The 21980-nt window shown below is 46.9% G+C and overlaps 2 protein-coding genes across 3 annotated transcripts in view; one reads left to right on the top strand and one right to left on the bottom strand.

Annotated features, from left to right (window-relative positions):
- PI4KA (phosphatidylinositol 4-kinase alpha) overlaps positions 1–21980 on the top strand; it is a 143049-nt gene that overhangs the window by 60856 nt on the left and 60213 nt on the right. The gene's annotated exons all lie outside the window — the stretch shown is intronic.
- On the bottom strand, positions 1132–20747 carry SERPIND1 (serpin family D member 1). Of its 2 annotated transcripts, XM_007974933.3 has the most exons (5): positions 18950–20747; positions 12930–13834; positions 8515–8788; positions 6578–6722; positions 1132–5871 (listed from the first exon to the last, which is right to left on the bottom strand). In XM_007974933.3, exons 2-5 carry the CDS (start codon positions 13816–13818, stop codon positions 5680–5682), a joined length of 1500 nt encoding a protein of 499 aa, XP_007973124.1. In that variant the 5' UTR covers positions 13819–13834; positions 18950–20747; the 3' UTR covers positions 1132–5679. The 2 variants fall into 2 exon arrangements, with proteins under 2 accessions (XP_007973124.1, XP_007973123.1); XM_007974932.3 differs by lacking the exon at positions 18950–20747 and having other exon boundaries at positions 12930–14241.

The following is a 21980-nucleotide window of genomic DNA, read 5'->3' as shown; positions in this document are numbered from 1 at the left end:
AACACCTATGTTCCAGTATTTATTTTCATTCCATATTCTCTCCCTTCCATTTAATCGACCTTCTAGGCCATCCCTTGTGTCTGCCTTACAGTGCCTTCCCCCCTCCTCACCCCCTAGTAGTTCAAGTCTTGAGCGCTTACATGTGTCCCCTTCAACTTTTACACCAGAGGGTTGGGCCTGGTGGCAGAACTGCTAAGGCAGCCTGGGGACGTGGAGGTCAGACAGATAGGTGGCATTGCAGGCACAGAGAGGCACTTATCCTGGTCTCAGTGAAGTAGTTCCCCTGCTCATACCATCTGAGTGTTCATCATTATTCCCAGCCTGGGGACTTCTAGGGTGTCCAGTTTTGGCTGGCCGAGGTAGATGAAAAATAGTAACTGACTGGTCTGCCATTATTTATCTTTAGTAGTAAAATGTTACATGTCGCATGCTATTTATTTGTTTTTATTTTTTATTATATTGTATTTTATTTTTTATTTCTGAGACAGATTCTTACTCTGTCACCCAGGCTGGAATGCAATGGTACGACCTCGGCTAACTGCAATCTCCACCTCCCGGGTTCAAGCAATTGTCATGCCTTAGTCTCCCGAGTAGCCAGGACTACAGGCACGCCCCACCACGCATGGCTAATTTTTGTATTTTTAGTAGAGATGGGGTTTCACCATGTTGGCCAGGCTGGTCTCGAACTCCTGGCCTCTAGTGATCCACCCGCCTTGGCCTCCCAAAGTACTGGGATTACAAGTGTGAGCTGCCATGCCCGGCCTGCCATGGTATTTTTCGTGGACACCCCCATTGGTTGTTTTGTTTTGTTTTGTTTTGTTTTGTTTTTGAGACAGGGTCTCACTCTGGCATCTAGATTGGAGTGCGTTGGCACAATATCAGCTCACTGCAGCCTGGACCTCTGGAGCTCAAGCAATCTTCCTACCTCAGCCTTCCAAGTAGCTGGGACTACGGGTGCACATCACCATTCTCAGCTACTTTTTCTATTTTTTTGTAGAGATGGGGTTTTCCATGTCACCCAGGCTGGTCTCAAACTTTTGAGCTCAAGTGATCTGCCCACTTCAGCCGCCCATAGTGCTGGGATTACAGGTGTGAACCACCATGCCTGGCCCCATTGGTTGATTTTTCAAAACAGAAATTTTCCCACTGTATAGTTAATGTTGACTAGTGTATGCTTGTGTGTTTAAAGTGCTGTTGTATGTGGGCCTTTTATCTGACCTGGAAGGAAAAGTAAGGGACATGAAGCCCAAGGCACTCCTTGGCAGCAGGCTCTGCAGGAGAGCAAGTTTTAGGCAGACAGGGAGGATGCTTGGGGCAACACTAAAATCAGTGAGTTCCAGGATCTTTGACCATCAGAGTTTGATGACCTGTATTCTTGTGAGCTTTCAAATATGTTGAGCAGTTGTCATTTAGAGCTTAATATATGCATAGTGGAAATCTGTCGGGTACTTTGCACTTTAGGGAAGCAGTGAGTGGTGAGGTTGGTTGAAATTACACGAATTTGAGGGTCACAGGGTTCCAAGTTGGACTCCTGGTCCTGCATGTGAGACTGTGTGTGAGCCTGTGCCTCTCCAGGCTGCTGGAGTGGGTGGTACAGGCAGAACTGTTATCTGTGGTAGCTTAGCACATGCTCACTTAAATACTCCCTTGATATGACCTTTTACATGAGTAGAATAAGTGTATTTTTAGTGAAAGTTAATGGTTATATTATGGGGGAGGAAACAAATATTTGATTTTATTGCTCAATAAAGAGCACAGAGATCATGGGTTCTTGCATTTACTTTATGGTTACCCCTTGAACCTTCCGGAATAAACTAATTTCCGGAGGTGGTTTTTTTTTTTTTTTTTGAGACGGAGTCTCGCTCTGTCGCCCAGGCTGGAGTGCAGTGGCCGGATCTCAGCTCACTGCAAGCTCCGCCTCCCGGGTTTACGCCATTCTCCTGCCTCAGCCTCCCGAGTAGCTGGGACTACAGGCGCCCTCCACCTCGCCCGGCTAGTTTTTTTGTACTTTTTAGTAGAGACAGGGTTTCACTGTGTTCGCCAGGATGGTCTCGATCTCCTGACCTCGTGATCCGCCCGTCTCGGCCTCCCAAAGTGCTGAGATTACAGGCTTGAGCCACCGCGCCCGGCCCGGAGGTGGTTTTTTGTTGTTGTTGTTTGTGTGTTTTTGTTTTTTGTTTGTTTGTGTTTTGTGAGACAGTGTCTCAGTCTGTCACACAGGCTGGAGTGCAGTGGCACAATCTTGACTCACTGCAGCCTCCATCTCCTGGATTCAAGCAATTATCCTGCCTCAGCCTTCCAAGCAGCTGGAATTACAGGTGTGTGCTACCATGCATGGCTAATTTTTGTATTTTTAGTAGAAATCGGTTTTTGCCATGTTCACCAGGCTGGTCTCAAACTCCTGATTTCCAGTGATCCACCCGCCTCAGCCTCCCAAAGGGCTGGGATTACAGGTGTGAGCCACCATGCCTGGCCTACTTATTTTACTTTTTAAAAGAAAGATATACTCTGTTTTGGACCTTTGATGACACAATGTCTCAGATTACTCTGTTGAATGGAAGTACCAGTGGATTTGGGGCAGGAAGCCTGGGTTTTGGCCCTAATGCAGCTTTCCTCAGTGACTTTGAGGGAGTTGCTAGGAAACTGGGTCGTACAATCGCTGAGGCTCCTTCCTGGCTAGGTTTGGTGATCTTTGTACTGCAACTTTGTGAATAATATTTCTTCAGAGATATCATTGATTAAATTACTTCAGTTGTTATTTAGCTTGTTAAATGTTTTGAATGGTATCTAATGCTTAGAGACCTAGTTGTTCCACAGTCATATAATAGTGATTTAATAAGATGCACCTCCTTCTGGAAAAACATTCATGTATTTCGCTGAGAGCAAGTGTACTTGTGTCACTGGTCACTTTTGTGGCCTTGGAAGGGTTACTTATTTTCTCAGTGCCTGCAAAACCAGGTGTGTGTGAATTAACATGTTTTAGGTCACAGAGAACCTTTTTGAAAACTGTGCACTCTCTGTCTGTGGAAATCTGTATTATTTTCAAGATTTTACACGTAACTTCAGGAAGTTAAATGGAAGCAATCTACCCAAGGCTCCCCAGTTAGGAAGGCCTGGCTTATGTACTCTCTTAGATTGAGAGTAACGTTATACCCTTTCCTAGTTCTTGCTAAACACCAAACAGTGATCTAAATGCTTTCCAGGCCAGGCATGGTGGCTCACACCTGTAATCCCAGCACTTTGGGAGGCCGAGGTGGGCAGATCACCTGAGGTCAGGAGTTCGAGACCAGCCTGTCCAACATGGTGAAACCTCATCTCTGCTAAAAATATAAAAATTAGCCAGGCGTAGTGGCACGTGCCTGTAGTCCCAGCTACTCAGGAGGCTCAGGCAGGAGAATTGCTTGAACCCAGGAGGCGGAGGTTGCAGTGAGCCAGGATTGTGCCATTGCACTCCAGCCTGGGCAACAGAGCGAGACTCTGTCTCAAAAAAAAAAAATAAGTAAATGAATAAATAAATAAATGCTTTCCAGACATTAATTTGATTAATCCTCACAGCAATCCCTCAAGGTAAGTGCTGCTGGTCTCCCCATTTTACAGATGAGGATACTGAGGCACAGAACCTGCTACTAGAGTTTCATAGCTACTAGATATCAGAGCCAGGATTCCAACCAGGCAGCCTGGCTCAGAGCTTATGCTCTGAATGAATACTCTCCTGCTTTGAGTAACAGATGGGCTAGTTTCGGTAAGAGGGGATCTGAGAGATTCTGAGTGGGTGTACATGAACAAAAGACATTGAGACGGGGGCTTCTGGATGCTCAAGAGTGTGGAGGACTCCACACCGGCTGTAGCAGAGATGGCGCTGGGTGAGCAGAAGTGACCACTGCCTTTCTGGGTATGGGACGGACATGGCAGAGGACTAAAAGGGTTTTTTGAGATCATTACTCTTAGAAATGAGAGGAGCCAAAAGGAAGCTGCAGCAAGATGAGAAATATAGGACAAGCACCAGAAAAGAAGAGTGGTGAAGCAGATTGGAGAATGAATTGAAGGAGTGGGCCATCCGCAGCATCAGGGCTCATCAGGAGACCTAGAGGATGGCCTGGGGCAATTCACCTAGCACCTGCACTGTCAGCTTTCAGCAGAGTAAGGAGGCAGAGCCTGGTGTGGGAAGTCAGGAAGGGAGCAGGGGAAAGCAGGGCTCCCCCTGCCTGGGTGTGGATTCAGGCCTCAAGCAGATGTCTTCCCTTCTGTGAGCTGACATTGCTGCTTCTGCTGTGAGAAGAAGGGGTAACAGTGCCAGCCCCCTAGGGATTGAGGGTAAGGAGACTCTACGAGATAACCCACAGGCACGCCTACACAGGGCAGTGATGTTCTTCTTCCGTCCCCACTCCCTTTTGCGGCTCTTCTTACTGGTGTTGGTCTCATGGGATCAGAAGCCTGTGACAGGACTCCTTGTGTGGTCCCTGGAGTCCAGCCAACCTGCACTTGAACCCAGCCCCACTACTTCAGCATCTTGGACAGGTTTCAGAACTCTTCCAACCCTTGTCTTCCTCATCTGCCAGGCTGTGGGGGTTACCGTTAGACACCTGCACACGCAGCACCTGTGACCGTCAGTCATCCCCTCACTGAAAGAGCACTGGCACTCTTGCATGCTGAGCAGCCTCTGTGGATTTCACTTGTCTTACCCAGGGATTGAAGGATCCAGAAACATATTCCTCAGGTGACACCTGCTCTTGTCAAACCAGACCCACTGCAGGACCAGGTGTGAGGGACGAAAGCTGCAGCAGCCTGGCAGAGACTGTGAGAGCCCTGGGGCTTGTGTGTCGCTTAGCACCCCGCAGTTCTGGGGTACCGCGCAGGCCCTCCCCAGGACCCAGCACACACCTGTCCTGTCCTGAGAACATGCCCTGCTGTGGCACATGGTGGTGCTCAAGTGACTTCCTGTCAGCCTTTATCATTCCTGAGGTTGTCCAGGAATTTGGATTTGGCTTTTGATATTTGAGCTTCAAAAAATAGAGAATTGTAACAGATGCACAGTAAATGTGGCTACATTTATTTATCTCTAGTATGGGAGACATGGCACACACTGTCCTCCAGGTCACAGGGAGGCAACAGTAGGAGGGACTGATGGCATTCAGCATGGATTTGAAAGGTCAGGCTTTGAGAAAATTAAGCCCTAACATTAGCCCAGGGCACCCCTCGTATGTCTTGAGGTGGCTTCTTCTCTGGACATCAAGAATGGTGCTAGTTGTGTACCCTCCTTGGGAGAGGTAAGGAATTAGTCACACCACTCATTTCTGTGCTTGATGTTCAGATGAGGGGCTTGTTGGAGAAAGGCTTGAGTGACAGAGCCAGGTGTGCAAGGATGGGGTCACTGGAGCAGGAGGTGCTTAGGACGCACTGCTCAGGTTTGCTGAAGCGGGGAGGTGAGACCCTCTAGGTAACAGCAGACACACCACAGTTACAGTGACTTCTGTGAGCTTATAGCATGGGCTATTGTGCAGAATTGATTCCAACAAGCCTCTCTTCTTGGTCGTTTCTAAGCTCCTCTTCTATGGGCCTCGAATTCAGATTGGTAGTGTAAACTACGGAAGTGATGCCAGAACATCTCTGTTCTCATTGTTGGAATGGAAACAAAATGAGGGTGCCCCCAAGACACTTCAGACACCCAGACCTCCACTTCTAGGACCTGCTGGGGTTGGCCACTCTTCCCATGAAGAGCAGACAGCTGGTGCGGTGCTCATAGATGAGGAAAAGAAAGGGGCGGTCGACAGTGAAACGGACTTGGGTGGACAACGGCATGAACCCTACCGTGGTCACAGCGGTGGCTTGGGTGCCTTCCTCGTTCACTGTGATCGTGCCTTGGTGCTTGAACTGTTTAGAAAGGAAAGTTATCAGATTCTAGAGGTCCGCACACAGAGGGCTAGAGTGCCCAGCACAATCTCGTATCATTCAGGGAAAGGATCCAAAGACAACATGTAAGGTGGAAATCACAGCTGGTCAGAGTCACCCTTGAAAATATCTGTCACCATCTGTCAAGGGCAGCCATTGCACTTAGAGGCCGGGTGGTGTAACTCTAGGGTCATGTTCCCTCTTGGCAGTGCCTGTGGTCTGAGGGTCGTGGGGGTTGGTGCAGGACAGCCACCCCCAGCTCCCCACACTGCTGCGCACTTCCCCGTAACAGGGAACTGGGTCTGCTGCACTGTTTGGACTGAGCACCTGATTGGTTTAAGTATGTGTGTAGTGTGGTGTTTAATGGCTGTTTCATGGTTTGGCTGGGGGTAGCTATTTTCCAGACCGGAGCACATGTCTTCCCTGTCTCTGGGTCAGCAGGAGTGGGGCTCACTCCATGGCTGCTCTTGGGACCTCCCTGCCCACCAAGTGTCTGCCAGGTGCCGTGCTCTCCAGCTGGTATCCAGGAAACCAGGCTTCTGTGTACCCCAGCCAGGCCGAAGAGCAGACTCAGCACCCCAAGCTGGGACATCAGATTGGGGAGTGGGTAGGAAGGGCAAGTGGAGGTGGGGCTGTACTGAGGCAGACCCTGGGGACGGGGCAGGGGGTTGGACAAGGGAGTGGTTACCAGGTCGATGGCGATCCTTTCGTCTGAGATGCCTGCCATGTTGCCATTTTTGTCAAACAGTGTCGTGATCCCCATCGACTTCAGGGACTCCACTAGATTGTAGTTCTTCTCCAGCTTGAATTTCGGCAGAAGCACTTCTCGAGTTCTAGACAGAAAAGGAAAGGGGGGCCCAATTTTATTGAACCACAAGTTACAAAAGAATCATGATTTTCCCTTTAAAGGGCCACGGGTTACATTTATCACAGAATTGATATAGCACTTATTAAAATTTATATTCCGGGACTGTCAGTTGAGGATTTTAGGAAACATATTCCATTGTAATTCCAGTGCTGAAAACTGAGGCTTGTTTTCTGTTGCATGGTTATTTCCTTGAGACTGTGTGGTTTGTTTCCTATCTTCAAGGTTAGCAGCGGAACTTTTCCTGGTTTGTGGTTTAAAAAGGCATCTAAAATAATTCTCTGGTCTGGTTCCTCAATTTTAGGCATTTGGTTTTTTGTTTGTTTGTTTGTTAATTAAGGAATCGAATATCTGGTAGTGTACTTTTAAAAAGAACCTTTCCCGTATATACTAGACAATGCTGAGCATTCTCAGTCTTTGCCTCAACTTACTCAATGCCTAAGGGGGTGGATAGCACCAGTAGTGCCTGCGGAGTCAGTCTGGCACTTTGCAGGGGATAAAGAGATTTAAGCTGCAATCCCAGCTGGATGGGCAGGAAGGCTTGATCTTCTTCACTCTTGTACCTAGCTCATACCTGGCACCAAGTAGGATCTCAGTTAAGTCAAATGAGGCCAGGCATGGCGGCTCACGCCTGTTAATCCCAGCACTTTGGAAGGCCAAGGCAGGAGGACTGCTTGAGGCCAGGAGTTTAAGACCAGCCTGGGCAACACAGCGAGACCTCACCTCTACAGAAAAAAAAAAAAAAAAAAAAAAAAAAAAATGCTGGGCATGAAGGTGCACGCCTGTAGTCTTAACTATACAGGAGGCTGAGGTGAGAGGATCACTTAAGTTCAGGAGGTTGAGGCTGCATGAGCCATGATGATGCCACTGTACTCTAGCCTGGGTGACAGAACAAGACCCTGTCTCAAAAAAAAAAAAAGCAGTCCCTTTCTCAAGAGCTGCCGGGCTGCAGGGAGGAATGGAGGGAGGCAGCTACAGAAGGGACGTTGTTAAGGAAAAATTCATAGAGCGTGATGACTGGCTGCCCAGGCAAATACCTTCCTCTAAGAGTCCACTTTTCTCAGTTTGGTTGCATATGTTTGTATTCTTGTCCTATAAGGAGGTTCAAACCAGAATCACTTCTTCATATGGCCCTAGCTAGTATCCAGTAAAACAGAAATAAGACCTCTCCATTCTTTCTGCCATGACCTTATAATAATCTCAGTAAGTACTTAACACCTGCAGTTTTAACTACAGAGTAATGAATAATAATAGAGGAAATCGTAAATGATGTATCCTCAGTACACTAAGAGGACCTTGAAATTTCCTGGGCAGGGAAGAGTTGAGCCAGTCTTTTTTGAGTGCCTCCTAGGTTCCAAGTACTGGGAGGGGCACTCAGCATTGCTGATTCTGTTATTTTCTCACAGCAACCCCAGGAAGTAATGGAATTATCCCCATTTTAGGAATGGTGAAACTGGGACTCAAAGCCACAAAGCAAGTACATAGCAGAGCTGGGATTGTTTCCAAGCTGTCTCTAAGTCACCTGCCCCTAACTTCTGAAACTGGCCCCTGGAGGGCAGATGTGTCCCTTATGAATGCTCTCTAATCATCTCTCATCTCAAGCAACAAATTGGAGCTGAATTAACAGAGTGGCCCTGCATGGAAATTCTTGGGTACTTGTACATAATTCTCCCTTTTTAAAAAAATGATCAATTTTCCAGTATTCCGAGACAGCCCCAGCATCTGGGAGATCAAAAGAACAAACACACAGCATGAAGTACCTGTTTGTCATGCTTTTTTGCCATCTCTCCACCACCTGGGGTGTCAGTTGTGCTTCGAGGGTCTTCATCCCAGACAACTTGTGTGGGACCACAATTAGCATGCTGATGCCCCCTACGTATTCCAGCTGGAGGACGTCACAGTCCAGCTCCTGGTCATTTGCTGCAAGGAAGTTTCCCTTGGTCTGCATCATGGAAACCTTGACCACCTCTCGCTCATTCAGCCGGAAGTTTTGGTTGTGTGTCATTTCCACTGGGAATTTATTCACCCAGGATCCTGTAAAGGCCACAGGAAGAGGCGGTTATGAGAAGATTCCTTTAGGGAAATCGTCTCACCCTTGAGAGTGAATCTGATTCCCCAGGAGGCCTCGTTCAGATAGCCTGCAGAGCCGACCCCACAGGCTCTTGATTCCTGAGGTCTGGTTTGGGCTGAAATTTGCACTTCTAACAAGAGAAGTTAGTAAGAGGTTACCTGGACTGAATGGTTTCTGGATTATAATGGATCTGATATGAACTAATTGTTTGACCACGGTAAGACACCTAACTTGCTGCGCTTCTATTTCTTCATCTGTCAGATCTGTCAAATGAGTAACTTTGGGTTCTTGTCAGCTTTTATTATTATTATTGTTGTTGTTGTTGTTGTTGTTATTATTTTGTTTTTGAGACCAGGTCTCACTGTATCATGCAGGCTGGAGTGCAGTGATGCCATCATAGCTCACTGCAGCCTCACACTCCAAGGCTCAAGGTATCCTCCCTCCCCAGTAGCTTGGACTACAAGCAGCCTCCTTCCCCGGTAGCTTGTACTACAAGCATGTGCCATGCCTGGCTATTTTTTCTTTCTGTCTTTTTTTTTTTTTTTTTTTTTTTGTAGATGGGGTCTTGCTATATTACCTAGGCTAGTCTCAAACCCTTGGCCTCAAGCAATCCTCCTGCTTCAGCCTCCCAAAGCACTGGGATTATAGGCATGAGCCACCCTGCCAGCCTCAGCTCTGTCTTGATGGCCTTCATCCCTCACACTGTGATTCTGTAGTGACTGACAAGACATTGGGTGATGCCATGTGTTGCCTTTATGATCACCACTGTAGATACGGGGACAGTGCTGTGTATCCAGGTATAAGCCCATGTCTATTTTAGCTCTAAGATGTGAGTAACTAATAGTGATGGGTGACTAGTAGTTGAGAACTGGCCATGTGCCGGGCATTCTTCTCAGCACCTTTCTTGTATTATCTCATTTCTGCTCCTAGCAACATGCAAGTTGTGTGCTTTTTGTTATCCCCATTTTACATATGAGGAAACAGGCACAAAGAAGTGAAGTAACTTGTTCAAGGTTTCTAGCTGGTGGCTAGAGCAGCCAGGATGAGATGAGCAGGAGGTGTCTTGGAGGTTGAAGTACCAGACAGCTCCTGCCTGCCTGTGAGTGAAGCTCAATTCCCTTCTCCCTGAGTCTGCCTCACCCAGGGTTTCTCAACCTCAGCATTTTTGACGTTTGGGCCAGATAATAGTCGGTGGTGATGTGGGCTGCCCTGTGCGTGGTAGGGTGTTTAGCAACATCCCCAGCCTCCCCCTTCTAGATATCAGTGATGCTTACCCCAACCCCCCAGGGTGTGACAACCACAAGTGTCTTCAGACCTTGGGGACACAGTTGCCCTGTTGGGAATCACGGCCCTTTCCGGTTTGGATGGAGCTGTCCCATGTCTCCTGGGATTCTTTCCTTCTGACTTCCTCCTGAGAGCATACCTCTGTTTATTGTGCTTTACAAAGTGATTACCACATTCAAAATTAGAACAAAATTAGTAATGGAGATGATTTCATAGGAAAGTAAGTGAAATTAAAATTACAGTTCTAGACACTCTTCCCCTTTGAGAAGCATCCTTGAATGATTGGGTAGTCCTAGCAATTGATCCCTTGTGATTCCCAGCATTGAGTGACTATTCTCATATGATGGGGAAAGGAAGCAGAAGCGCTTGCATGTGTGTTTACACTGTGGTGTGACACGGGTTACTGTGTTTAGGAGATTGTCAACTGACCATGCCTGGTCATTTCTCCACCTCCATGCAGGCAGAGATGGTTCACTGCTGTACTTCTCTGCCTGTCCCTGAACCCTCAGCCAGGGCTAATGCAGAGGCTCTTTGGTGTACTTGGGGGAGCCAACAGACCAGTAGGATGGAGGACTTTGATGCTGCCAAAAAGGCTTCTGCCAGCCTGTTCTAAAGTCAGTCCTAAACATTGGTTATTTGCTAGTAGAAGTAAAATAAATGTCACTAACAATATCATATATGTTTATCATATTGTACTAGTATTGTGATCTACAGTTTCATTCCCTCGAATTCGCTGAGCTCTTGCCATGTGCCACTCTGTTGCATCACCATCTCTTATGGTTCTTCCTTTGGCCCTGTCAGAGTAGGTGTTATCTCTCTGATAAAGATAAGGAAACTGAGTCATAGAGATGTTGAATGACTTGTCTGAGGTCACACAAACGAGAAGTGGTGAAACCAGGGCTTAGGCTCTTATTTGCTCAATTCCAAAACTTGTACTGATAACCAGTAATGAAAAGGATATGTGTGTTCATCGTGTACATGTGGTCTCTGTGTGTGTCTGCCACAAGCCTGTTAAAACTCAGCCTTTGATTCCACCCACAGGAGGCCAGCATTGTGCCTTGCCTTGGGGTGGAAACCTGGGTGTTAGAGTGGCCCTGCTTGGTCTATCCAGCAGAATGCCTGCCTTGTAGAGCTGCAGGGACCTCAACCAAAGCACAGAGCAGGTGTGTTGACAGATCAGGAGGAGCTCTGGCCCCCTTTCCGTGAACAGAAGCCAGGAGCCGGGTGGGGTCTCCTTCCTTCGCCTGGGCTGCTATAAAACCACAGGGGCTAACTAGCAGAAAGCACTGGCCTCCAGGGACTGGAGTCTTCAGGGACTGCCCTTTGCGGGTACCTGGTAATCCTTGGTGGCAAAGAGAAGTGGTTGTGTGTCACCGCAATTAGTCCTGAAGCGAAACCATTCCTCGTGTCTCCCCTTCTGCACTCTCAGCTTAGAGAGTAAAGTAGAGGTTTCCTCTGGTCTGGTCCAGGTGAGGGTATTTGAAAAGAGAGGTTTGGATTTCACAAATCCATGCTCATTTATTCCTAGGATTCCAGAGGTCCTATGGGTGTGGGGTGACCGCCTTAAAAAGTGCCCTTGTGAGGCCGGGCGCAGTGGCTCACACCTATAATCCCAGCGCTTTGGGAGGCCGTGGCAGGTGGATCACGAGGTCAGGAGATCGAGACCATGCTGGCTGACATGGTGAAACCCTGTCTCTACTAAAAATACAAAAATTAGCTGGGCGTGGTGGTGGAGGCCTGTAGTCCCAGCTACTTGGGAGGCTGAGGCAGGAGAATGGCATGAACCCTGGAGGCCCCAGAGTTTGCAGTGAGCCGAGATCGCACCACTGGACTCCAGCCCATGCGACAGAGCGAGACTCCATCTCAAAAAAAAAAAAAAAAATGCCCCTGTGCTCAGCCCAGAACAGTTGCTGGGGAAATAGTAATTTATTTCTCCATCCCACCTGCCCAGTAGTTCAAAAGTGTCCTGAAAAGCACTTGTAGATGTCGATGTCAGCTGTTCAAGCTGAATAGTTCACAGGTGCATTTCTTTAGCCTTTTGTCTATATTTCTGCATATTGATAATTGGGAAAGGAAAAGAGAAAACTCAAATCCGGGCTGGCCATATGCTAAAACAGTTTTGGTATTATTTCTTCCAATTTAACAGATTACTAGTGATGGCCTGCCTGGGTTCAACTTTGGCTCTGCCCCTTAATAACTGGATGCCCTTGGATCATCGTTTTACTTCCCTTTTTTTTTTTTTTTTTTTTTTTTTTTTTGAGATGGAGTCTCTCTCTCTCGTCTAGGCAATGGCACAGTCCACAGTCTCGGCTCACTGCAATCTCTGCTTTCCAAGTTCAAGTGATTCTTCTGCCTCAGCCTCCCAAGTAGCTGGGAGTACAGGTACCCACCACCACACCCGGCTAATTTTTGTATTTTTAGTGGAGATGGGGTTTCACCATGTTGGTCAGGCTGATCTCGACCTCCTGACCTCAAGTGATCTGCCCACCTCGGCCTCCCAAAATGCTGGGATTACAGGCGTGAGCCACTGTGCCCGGCCCATCCTTTTACTTCATACTTTGGTGGCTTCCTCTGTAAAATGGGGATGCTAATAACAGTGATGACCTCACAAGTCTCTGTTAAAGCACAGAGTTAGGGCTCAGTAAGTGTCAGATGCTACTGTCAACTTCAGCTTGGCCTTCCCTGTCCCTGTTCCAGAGTCAATCTTGTGTTTTGTTTTCCTGGATAAATTATAGCTACCGTATGTGGGCATTCAATCTACCCACATACAAAAAGAGTATGTTGTGGGTTTGCTCTGAGAACTGTAAAGGTGCTTCTTACCTTTGAAGTAGATGCAGTTGAGAATCATCATCTGGGTAGCAGGGTCTATATTCTCCAGAGCATCTTTTATGAGGCCCTTGGTTATCTTCATGATGTGGTTGTTGGTTTTTGATATGAATGCAGGGTCTGAGAAGTCAGCCACCTGGGCCTCAGCAAAGTAATACTCTCTTACTTTAGTTTTGAAGTCAGGCAGGATTGGAAACTGCTTCTGGATATAAAGGTCATTGACTGACCGCAGTGTGTACCCAAAATTCCTCCTGAAGAGGCGATGAGTCAGCTTACGGAAGAGATTATGAATGGTCGTGATTTCATACTTGCTGCTGGCATTAACAAAGTCTTTAAAATGCAAAATCGAGTGCACTTGTTCATGGGTCTCTCCCTCAAGACCTAAGGAAATCATACCCATCGCAGTAGAAATGCCAACAGGTGCTATGAAGATGTTATCAAAAGTGTTGACCTGGTCTTTGAGCACTCGGTAGAGGTTGAAAGCGAACTTGGCGTTGAGGATGTTAAGGCGCTGGATCCGGCTCTTGCCATGAAAAAGCTGGAGGATGTTCCCAGCACTTGCATGAGAGTCTGTCGGGGAAACTGACAGACTGTCAATGATGTCGATGTAGTCGTCGTCTTCACTGAGTATCTTCTCCAGGTCCAGATAGTCATCGTCCTCCTCCCCCTCTGGAATCCAGTCATTGGTGACGGTGTTTTCCTTGTGAAAGTCGACAGGGAGAAGAGGCATACTCAGGTTTTTGTTATTTAACTGCTCCCACTGGGGATCTGCAGACTGAGCAGTTTCCCCTCCTTTCTCAAGCTGATCCAGCGGGCCTTTGCTGCCACCCCACACAGATGTTATGATGAGGAAAATGAGAAGTGGGTGGAATGAGTGTTTCATTTTGGCAGAGCTAAAGCTGGGAGGGAAAACAGAACACAGTGAAAGGCGGCCTGGCTGATCCACACGCCACTGCAGCATCCACATGGCAGGTTCCCTGTGGCTTTGACCCAGGAGGAGGCCCTCACAGCATTAGTTCTTAACTGTTTTAGGATCATGGACTTTAAGAGAATCTGATGTAGATAAACAGACACCCAACCTTTGATGTGGGACTCATAAACCTCACTGAAGGATCCATGGGCCCCTTGATGAAAATCCCTTCTTTAAAGGTTTGCAAAACTAATCTAGAATCCTGGGAGCTCAGGCATCCCGGAGAGGAGTTTCTTTTTCTCCAGACACCTTGTCCACCACCTCTAGACAGTGTTTGGGACCAGAGACAAAGTTCCCACCAGGGGCTCATGGACCAGTCAGGGGACAGATGGGGCAGACGTGCAGTAAAGCAAAGACTCTGAAAATAATGCTGCCAGAGCACAAGGGGAATACGGAAAGGGGTGTGATCTACCCTGTGTGGTAGGAGTGGAAGTGCCCAGAGAGTCAGGGAAACTTCACCAAGAGCTGGGTTTGAGTGGGCGCCCAGGGCTGGTGACTGGAGAGCACCCAGCAGGGATGTGCTTTAGAGGGACTCACCATGCCTGTGTGACTCACACTATTCCACCTTTGCAGTGGAGATGCTGTTGAAAAATGTCCATGGGCCAGGATTTCTGAAAACAGATACTCTAAAGATACTTGAAATTTGTGTAATCTTTGGGGTTGTTTAATTTGTTGTGTTTTTTTGTTTTGTTGTATTTGGCTTTTTTTTGTTGTTGTTATTTTTTGAAATGGAGTCTCGCTCTGTCACCCAGGCTGGAGTGCAGTGGCGTGATCTCAGCTTACTGCAACTTCGGCCTCCTGGACTCAAGCAATTCTCATGCCTCAGCCTCCCGAGTAGCTGGGACTACAGGGGCCCACCACCACGCATGGTTAATTTTTGTATTTTGTTTTTAGTAGAGTTTTGCCGTGTTGACCAGGCTGGTCTCAAACTCCTGACCTCAGGTGATCCACCCACCTCAGCCTCCCAAAGTGCTGCGATTAGAGGCATAAGCCACCACACCTGACCTGGGGTTGTTTAATTTGCATAAGATTTGGAGCTTGTCTGGTGCTGGGACCCCCTCAGGGTATGGTGAGATGATATGGTGGCAGCCCCAGAGGTGATATCACTTGCTGCAGGTATACTTTTTTCTCCTTTGTATCTCTTAGACAGTGGCTCCCATTGCTATCAGGAGCAACTAAATCTTCTGTGTTCCTGCTTCTAACACAGGGTTAGAAACAAGAGATAAGGTCTGTGTGAGGGTGATGTCAGCAAGCTCTTACTCAAGACCTGAGGGGCACTGCTTTTATTTAAGTAAACAAGATAAGCTTTTAGCACAGAGGCATTATGGTAATCCTGCTTTCCTCCCTGACTGGTTCAGAGGAGGATCTGACTTGGCCTATCAAATCTGTTTTGGCTGCCAAATCGTTTGTCTTTCTCTTGCTTACTTCCTGGTTGTTAACTGCACTCTGGGTAGATGAGCTTTGATGCTTCCATGTTTTGCCAGGACAGTGGCCATAGGTGTTTATAATGCCAACTCAGACAGGTAATACATGGTCCCAACTTCTAATCACCCCAGAAAGAACTGCCAGCCAGGCGCTGTGGCTTACGCCTATAATCCCAACACTTTGGGAGGCGAAGGCAGGAAGATCACTTGAGCCCAGGAGCTCGAGACCAGTGTGAGCAATATAGCAAGACCTTGTCTCCATGAAAAATTAAATAATTAGGCCAGGCGCGGTGGCTCACGCCTGTAATCCTAGCACTTTGGGAGGCTGAGGCAGGTGGATCACCTGAGGGTCGGGAGTTCGAGACCAGCCTGGCCAACGTGGATAAACCCTATCTCTACTAAAAAATACAAAAACATTAGCCAGGTGTGGTGTCTCATGCCTGTAATCCCAGCTACTCAGGAGGCTGAGACAGGAGAACCGCTTGAACTCGGGAGGCGGAGGTTGCAGCAAGCCGAGATCGTACCGTTGCACTCCAGCCTGGGCAAAAAGAGCGAAACTCCATCTCAAAAAAAAAGAAAAGAAAAGAAAAATTAAATAATTAGCCTGGTGTGATGGCGCACGCCTGTGGTCCCATCTACTTCGGAGGCTGAGGTAGGAGGATCACTTGAGCCTGGGAGGTCAAGGCTGCATTGAGCTATGATCACGCCACTGCACTCCAACCTGGGGGATAGAGTTGAGTCCTTATCTCAAAAAAACAACAAAACAAAACAAAACACTGCCTTTTGTTAAGCTTATTTTGTGTCTGTGACCTTTTCCTATTAGATAGGTATTTGAGGGCCAGAATATCTGCTGCCAGTTGAGGCCGGGTAAGAGTTACTGGCTGCTCTTGTTAAGCAAATATTTGAACTCATTAGGCCTGAAGATGGGGTAACTGTTTGGATACTCTGCTTGAAATGCTGTGAGTGTGGTTGATGTTGATAATGGCCTCTGTTGGATACCTGACACGCTGTATAAGGCACTTTGTGTAACTCAGCTTCATCCTGCCAGCATTTTACATATCAGGAGACTGAGCCTTTCGTCACTGTCACGAATAAGTGGCAGTGGCTAGATTCGAACCAAGTTGGTTGAGCCTCTAGCCCACATCAAGCACTCTGCCTTGTTCACCCTGGAGTACCAGAATGCTTCCAGACTCCCTGGCCGTGCAGAGCAGCTTCCTAGCTGTTTTCCCAGTGTCAGTCCCCTTCCTTGGGTCTTCCCTTTATAATACTGTTGAAATAGTAAACTCAAAGTTTGTTTTAGTCACAACTGAGAAAGATTTTTGAATTGCACATTTTGGAGCAGGAAAGTCACATTGTTTCTGACTGAAAATGCCTGTTGCCTTTTCCAGGTCCCCATGTCAGCACCTGCCTGAGGCTGCAGTGCCACTAGTTTACACACAGGAAATCAGTTTCTAGAAACGATTTCTTTTTATTTTGAGATGATGGGGTCTCACTCAGTCACCCAGGCTGGGGCACAGTGGCACAATATTGGTTCACTGCAGCCTGTTCCTCTCAGATTCAGGAGACCCTCCCACCTCTGCCTTTCAGGTAGCTGGGACCACAGGTGTGTGGCACTATGCCTAGTTAATTTTTTGTATTTTTGATAGAGATGGGGTTTTACCATGTTGCCCAGACAGGTCTCAAACTCCTAAGCTCAGGCAATTTGCCTGCCTCGGCCTCCCAAAGTGCTGGAATTACAGGCGTGAGTTACCATGCCCGGCCTCTAGAAATGATTTCTAATGTATGTAGCTGCAAATAGAACTAGGTCCAGTTTCTGAATGGAATCAGGCATCAGTATCAACAGCAACACACTTTTAAAAGTCAGGAACAAAGAAAGTAAGCAGCTGGTAGAAGGCTCCTTGCCCAGCTACACTTCAAGTGTCCTCCTCTTATCACTTCTTGGCCTTCTGGCTAAGATCAAGAAGAAGACCAGGCATAGGGGCTCACGCCTGTAATCTTAGCACCTTGGGAGGCCAAGGCAGGAGGATCGCTTGAGCCCAGGAGTTCAAGACCAGCTGGAGCAACATAGCAAGACCTCATCTCTATTTTAAAAAAGAAAGCCAGAAGAAGAAGGAACAAAGGGGGAAAAAGTTTTTGTCTCAGATAAAAATAAGGTTAAAGAAGAAAACAAAAACTAACTTGAAGAAATAAACATATTCAGGAAAATGCATCTGAGGCCTGATAGAGTGGCAGAATAAAGACATTCATGTTTTATCCTGGTATTCAGAAGTTACATTTGGAAACTTCTTATACCCTGTTCCCACATTGTCTGATGAAAAGCCAAAAATAGTTTTTATCATTCCCTTACCAGAGGCAGGAGAAAATATGTCCAGTATCTTTTATGGATTGAAATTAAAGATCTGAAGGTAAATCTTCCTATTGTTTTGCTGTTTCGTATAACAAACGTTGTAGAAGACGTTTAAAAACTGTCACTAGGTTGTGATTAAATCCAGATTACTATTTGAAGAGAAACAGTATATTTTAAAGATAAATCATTCAGAAGTTTGTTTTTCTTTTTTTCTTTTTTTTTTTTCCTGGGAACTTCATATTGTGCTTTCTTGCTAATTGCCAGAGCTGGGTTGGCCTTTTCAGTCACGCATCAGAGCGTAACACTCGATAAACCATCGTCCCTCCTGGCATATGGTCTCCAGGCCCAACAGAGCAGACAGAATGGGAGAGAAGTAACTGCCTAAAATTTGGAAAACGTTTTGTTTTGAAATAACTTCAAACTTTCAAAAAAGTTGAAAGAAAAGTGTAGTAGAACAACTCCTGTATACCCTTACCCAGATTTACCAGGTTTAAAATTTTGGAACCTTTGCCCTGTCATTGTGTGTGTTAGTGTGTGTGTTTGTGTGTGTGCGTGTGTATGTGTGTGTACATGTGTGTACTCATAGGCATGAACGTATGCATTGTCTCTTCTGGACCATTTGAGAGTAGGTCTCCTATATCTTGTTCCTCTAACCTTTTTTTTTTTTTATGGCGTCTCACTCTATCGTCCAGGCTGGAGTGCAGTGGCACGATCTCTGCTCACTGCAACCTCTGCCTCCTAGGTTCAAGCGATTCTCCTGCCTCAGCCTCCTGAGTAGCTGGGATTACAGGCACGCGCCACCACGCCCAGCTAATTTTTGTATTTTTAGTAGAGACTTGGCTTCACCAGGTGGTCAGGCTGGTCTTGAACTCCTGACCTCGTGATCCGCCTGCCTCTGCCTCCCAAAGTGCTGGGATTACAGGTGTGAGCTACTGTTCCCGGTCCCTCTAATCTTTAATACTAATACTTCAGGGAAAATACCTAAGAGCAAGGATATTCTTATACATAATCACAGGACAGTTACCCAATTTGATTAATAAAAGTACAATACTTTCATCTATTCCATAGTTCCTATTCTAATTTTGTCAACTCTCCCAACAATGCAACTGACACAATTTTATAACAGGCAGATTGAAAAATGAAACCATTTCCCACTTTTAAAACGTGTAGAAAGCTTCTGAATTCTTAGTTTGCTAGAAAAATGAACCAGTTGCCTATCTTTGAATACCACAAATAATTTATGATCAGCAGAAATATTAGAAACCCAACTTACCTCTGTGCTTCTGAGAAGTGGCGCTTCGGAGATGAAAGCAGCCAAGGTCATCAGTGGGGTTTCGATGTGAACTTTGGTGCTGGGCTGTTGCTGCATATTTTCCAAAGTAAATATGTCCCAATCCAAACACCAGGCAACTAGCTTGGTCAGCACAAACCCCCTCAGCTGTGCCTTTGATAACTGCAGAGTGGCTTGCAGCTCCTCATCTCCAGTTTTTAGAGCTGAGATTTTGAGTATATGACGGTTACTGTGTTAGCATGCACTCAAAGCCTTGGTGCAGGAGCAGCCCTTCTGAGGTCACCACATAAACAAGGAGCTCTTCTGGCCTTTGAGGACCAGGCTGCATTGAGGGTAGCTGAAAGTAGAGACCATGCGTCTGCCTCCAGCTGTGTCTTCTCTTCTGGGATGATCATAGCATCTGTCCTCCACCTGCTCTTCAGGGTTGATGTGGCTGGCTCAGCTACTAGGCAGGTATCTCCATCCTTCCAAGAGCTTGTTCCTCAGTGAAAAGTGGAGGAGAGAGGACAAAATTAGTGGCTTACAGAATAAGGAGATTGTGGCATGGACCTTTCTCCAGTCAAGGGTTGCTGTGTTTGTTGCCAGTAGGTGCAGCCCAGTACTCCTGTCTGTTGTGGGATAGATAGGACTATTACTGAGTAGTGCTTCCCAAACTCAGGGCCACTTAGGCATTCGTGGGGATCTCTGAAGCTGTGATACATTTTGTGATTCTGTTTTTGGGTTTTGTGGTTTTGTTTTTTTTTTTTTTTTTTGAGACAGTTTTGCGCTGCTGCCCACGCCGGCGTACAGTGGTGCGATCTCAGCTCACTGCAACTTCTGTCTCCCAAGTTCAAACGATTCTCCTGCCTCAGCCTCCCAAGTAGCTGAGATTACAGGCACGCACCACCACACCCAACTAATTTTTTGTATTTATAGTAAAGACGGGGTTTCACCATGTTGGCCAGGCTGGTCTTGAACTCCTGGACTGAAGTGATCTGCCCGCCTCGACCTCCCAAAGTGCTGGGATTACAGGGCGTGAGCCACCACACCTGGCCCTATGTGTTTTTTGAGACAGGGTCTCACTCTGTCACCCACGCCGGAGTACAGTGGCATGATCTTGGCTCACTGCAGCCTCAACCTCCTGAACTCAAGCAATCCTCCTCACCTCAGCCCCGCAAGTAGCTGGGAATACAGATGCATACCACCATGTGTGGCTAATTTTTTGACTTTTTTGTAGAGAAAGGGTCTCACTATGTTGCCTGAGCTAGTCTTGAACTCTTGGGCTCAAGTGATCCTCCCGCCTCGGCCTTGCAAAGTGCTGGGATTACAGGCATGAGCCACTGTGCCCGGCCTTATGGTAATTTGTTTTTTAATTTGTGTTTTAAATTTTATGATCTAAAAAGTTTTAAGAATATTCTGGATTGTCTGGAAGATCACAGAGACTGCTCCTCGAGAGCATGTTTGGGAGTGTCGGCACCCAGAGTCTATCTGAAGGGAGAATGTGACTCCTAGGAGAATCTGCGGGTGTGCAAGGGGCCCATGGGGGTGTCTGTGCATTGCTCTGTTTGAGAAATTCCAGAGTGTAAAGGTCCATTGTGTTCAGGACACAGACCAGTGGTTGTGTTTGAGTCTGGTTTTGCATTCTAGCTTTGGTCAGAGCTGTCTTCTCAGAGCCTTCATCTGTCACACACAATACTGAGTCTTCAGCGTGGCACCATAGACAGAGACTGCTGCCTGAGCCCACACGCCTCCTGGGGCCTATCTTGTTCTCTATCTTGTTCATTCTCTATCTTGTTCTCACACATGCTAAGCCTGGCTCCAGCGCAGCCCTGGCACTTGCTATTCTTTCTGCCAAGGGCACCTTCCCTGCAGACCAGCAGGTGGCCGCTGCTGTCAGTGTTCACTCTTGGTTTCACTGAGGCGTCACCAGCCACCCTGGCTGAAATTGCCCCTTAGCCTCCAGCTCTCAGTGTTCTGCTCTCTGAAATGAGGGTGACAGTTACACCTACTGCACGAGGTTGTTGTGAAAATTGAATGAGATAGTGAATGTGTGGAAAGCACATAGAGTGGTGCCTGGCATTCAGGAAATGTTAGTCCTCATCGTTTCATGGTGTTACATACTTATTCACAGAAATCGTCTGGGAAGGGACACAGCATTCGTTTTCACGCTATGTACTTCTTTGATCTTTTTCTATGTGTATGTATTACTTTTGTTATTTTTAAAGCCAGTACCGGCCAGGTGTGGTGGCTCACACCTGTAATCCCAGCACTTTGAGAGGCCAAGGCGGGTGGATCACTTGAGGTAGGAGTTTAAGACCAGCCTGACCAACATGGTGAAACCCCGTCCCTACTAAAAATACAAAAATTAGCCGGATGTGGTGGCACACGCCTGTAGTCCCAGCTACTCAGGAGGCTGAGGCAGGAGAATCGCTTGAACCTGAGAGGTGAAGGTTATAGTGAGCCAAGTTTGTGCCACTGCACTCCAGCCTGGGTGATAGAGTGAGACTCTAAATAAATAAATAAAGCCAGTATGTTTCCCGCCTATCTAGATTTCTGATCATGTAACCCACTATTGAAAAAATTTGATTTCAATCCCTCTTGACATTGACATTTTTCAGTCATTTTCCCATTTAGTGGTAATAGCTTGTGTATGGCTTTAGCCTCCACTGTAGAGTAGTACCTCCTGTCACACATACTCCATTGTTCTTTTGCAGTTTCAAGGCTTGTCTCATGGCTATTTTTTTCAACTTGAAAAAAATTTTTTTAGTTAGAAAAAAGTGGGGTCTCACTATGTTGGCCAAGTTGGTCTTGAATACCTGGCCTCAAGCAGTCTTCCCACCTCGGTCTCCCAAACAGCTGGGAAGACAGGTGTGAACCACCTCATCTAGCCTTGTCCATCTCTTAACATGAAATTTAAAAAATATACAGAGGGGCCAGGCACAGTGGCTCATGCCTGTCATCCCAGCACTTTGGGAGGCTGAGGCAGGAGGATCACTAAAGTTTGGAAAACTTTTTATTTTGAAATAACTTCAAA

Source organism: Chlorocebus sabaeus, chromosome 19 (assembly GCF_047675955.1).
Source record: "Chlorocebus sabaeus isolate Y175 chromosome 19, mChlSab1.0.hap1, whole genome shotgun sequence".
Taxonomy (NCBI): Eukaryota; Metazoa; Chordata; class Mammalia; order Primates; family Cercopithecidae; genus Chlorocebus; species Chlorocebus sabaeus.
Note: the sequence above shows the minus strand (reverse complement) of the source record. Positions and strands in the feature narration are given on the sequence as shown.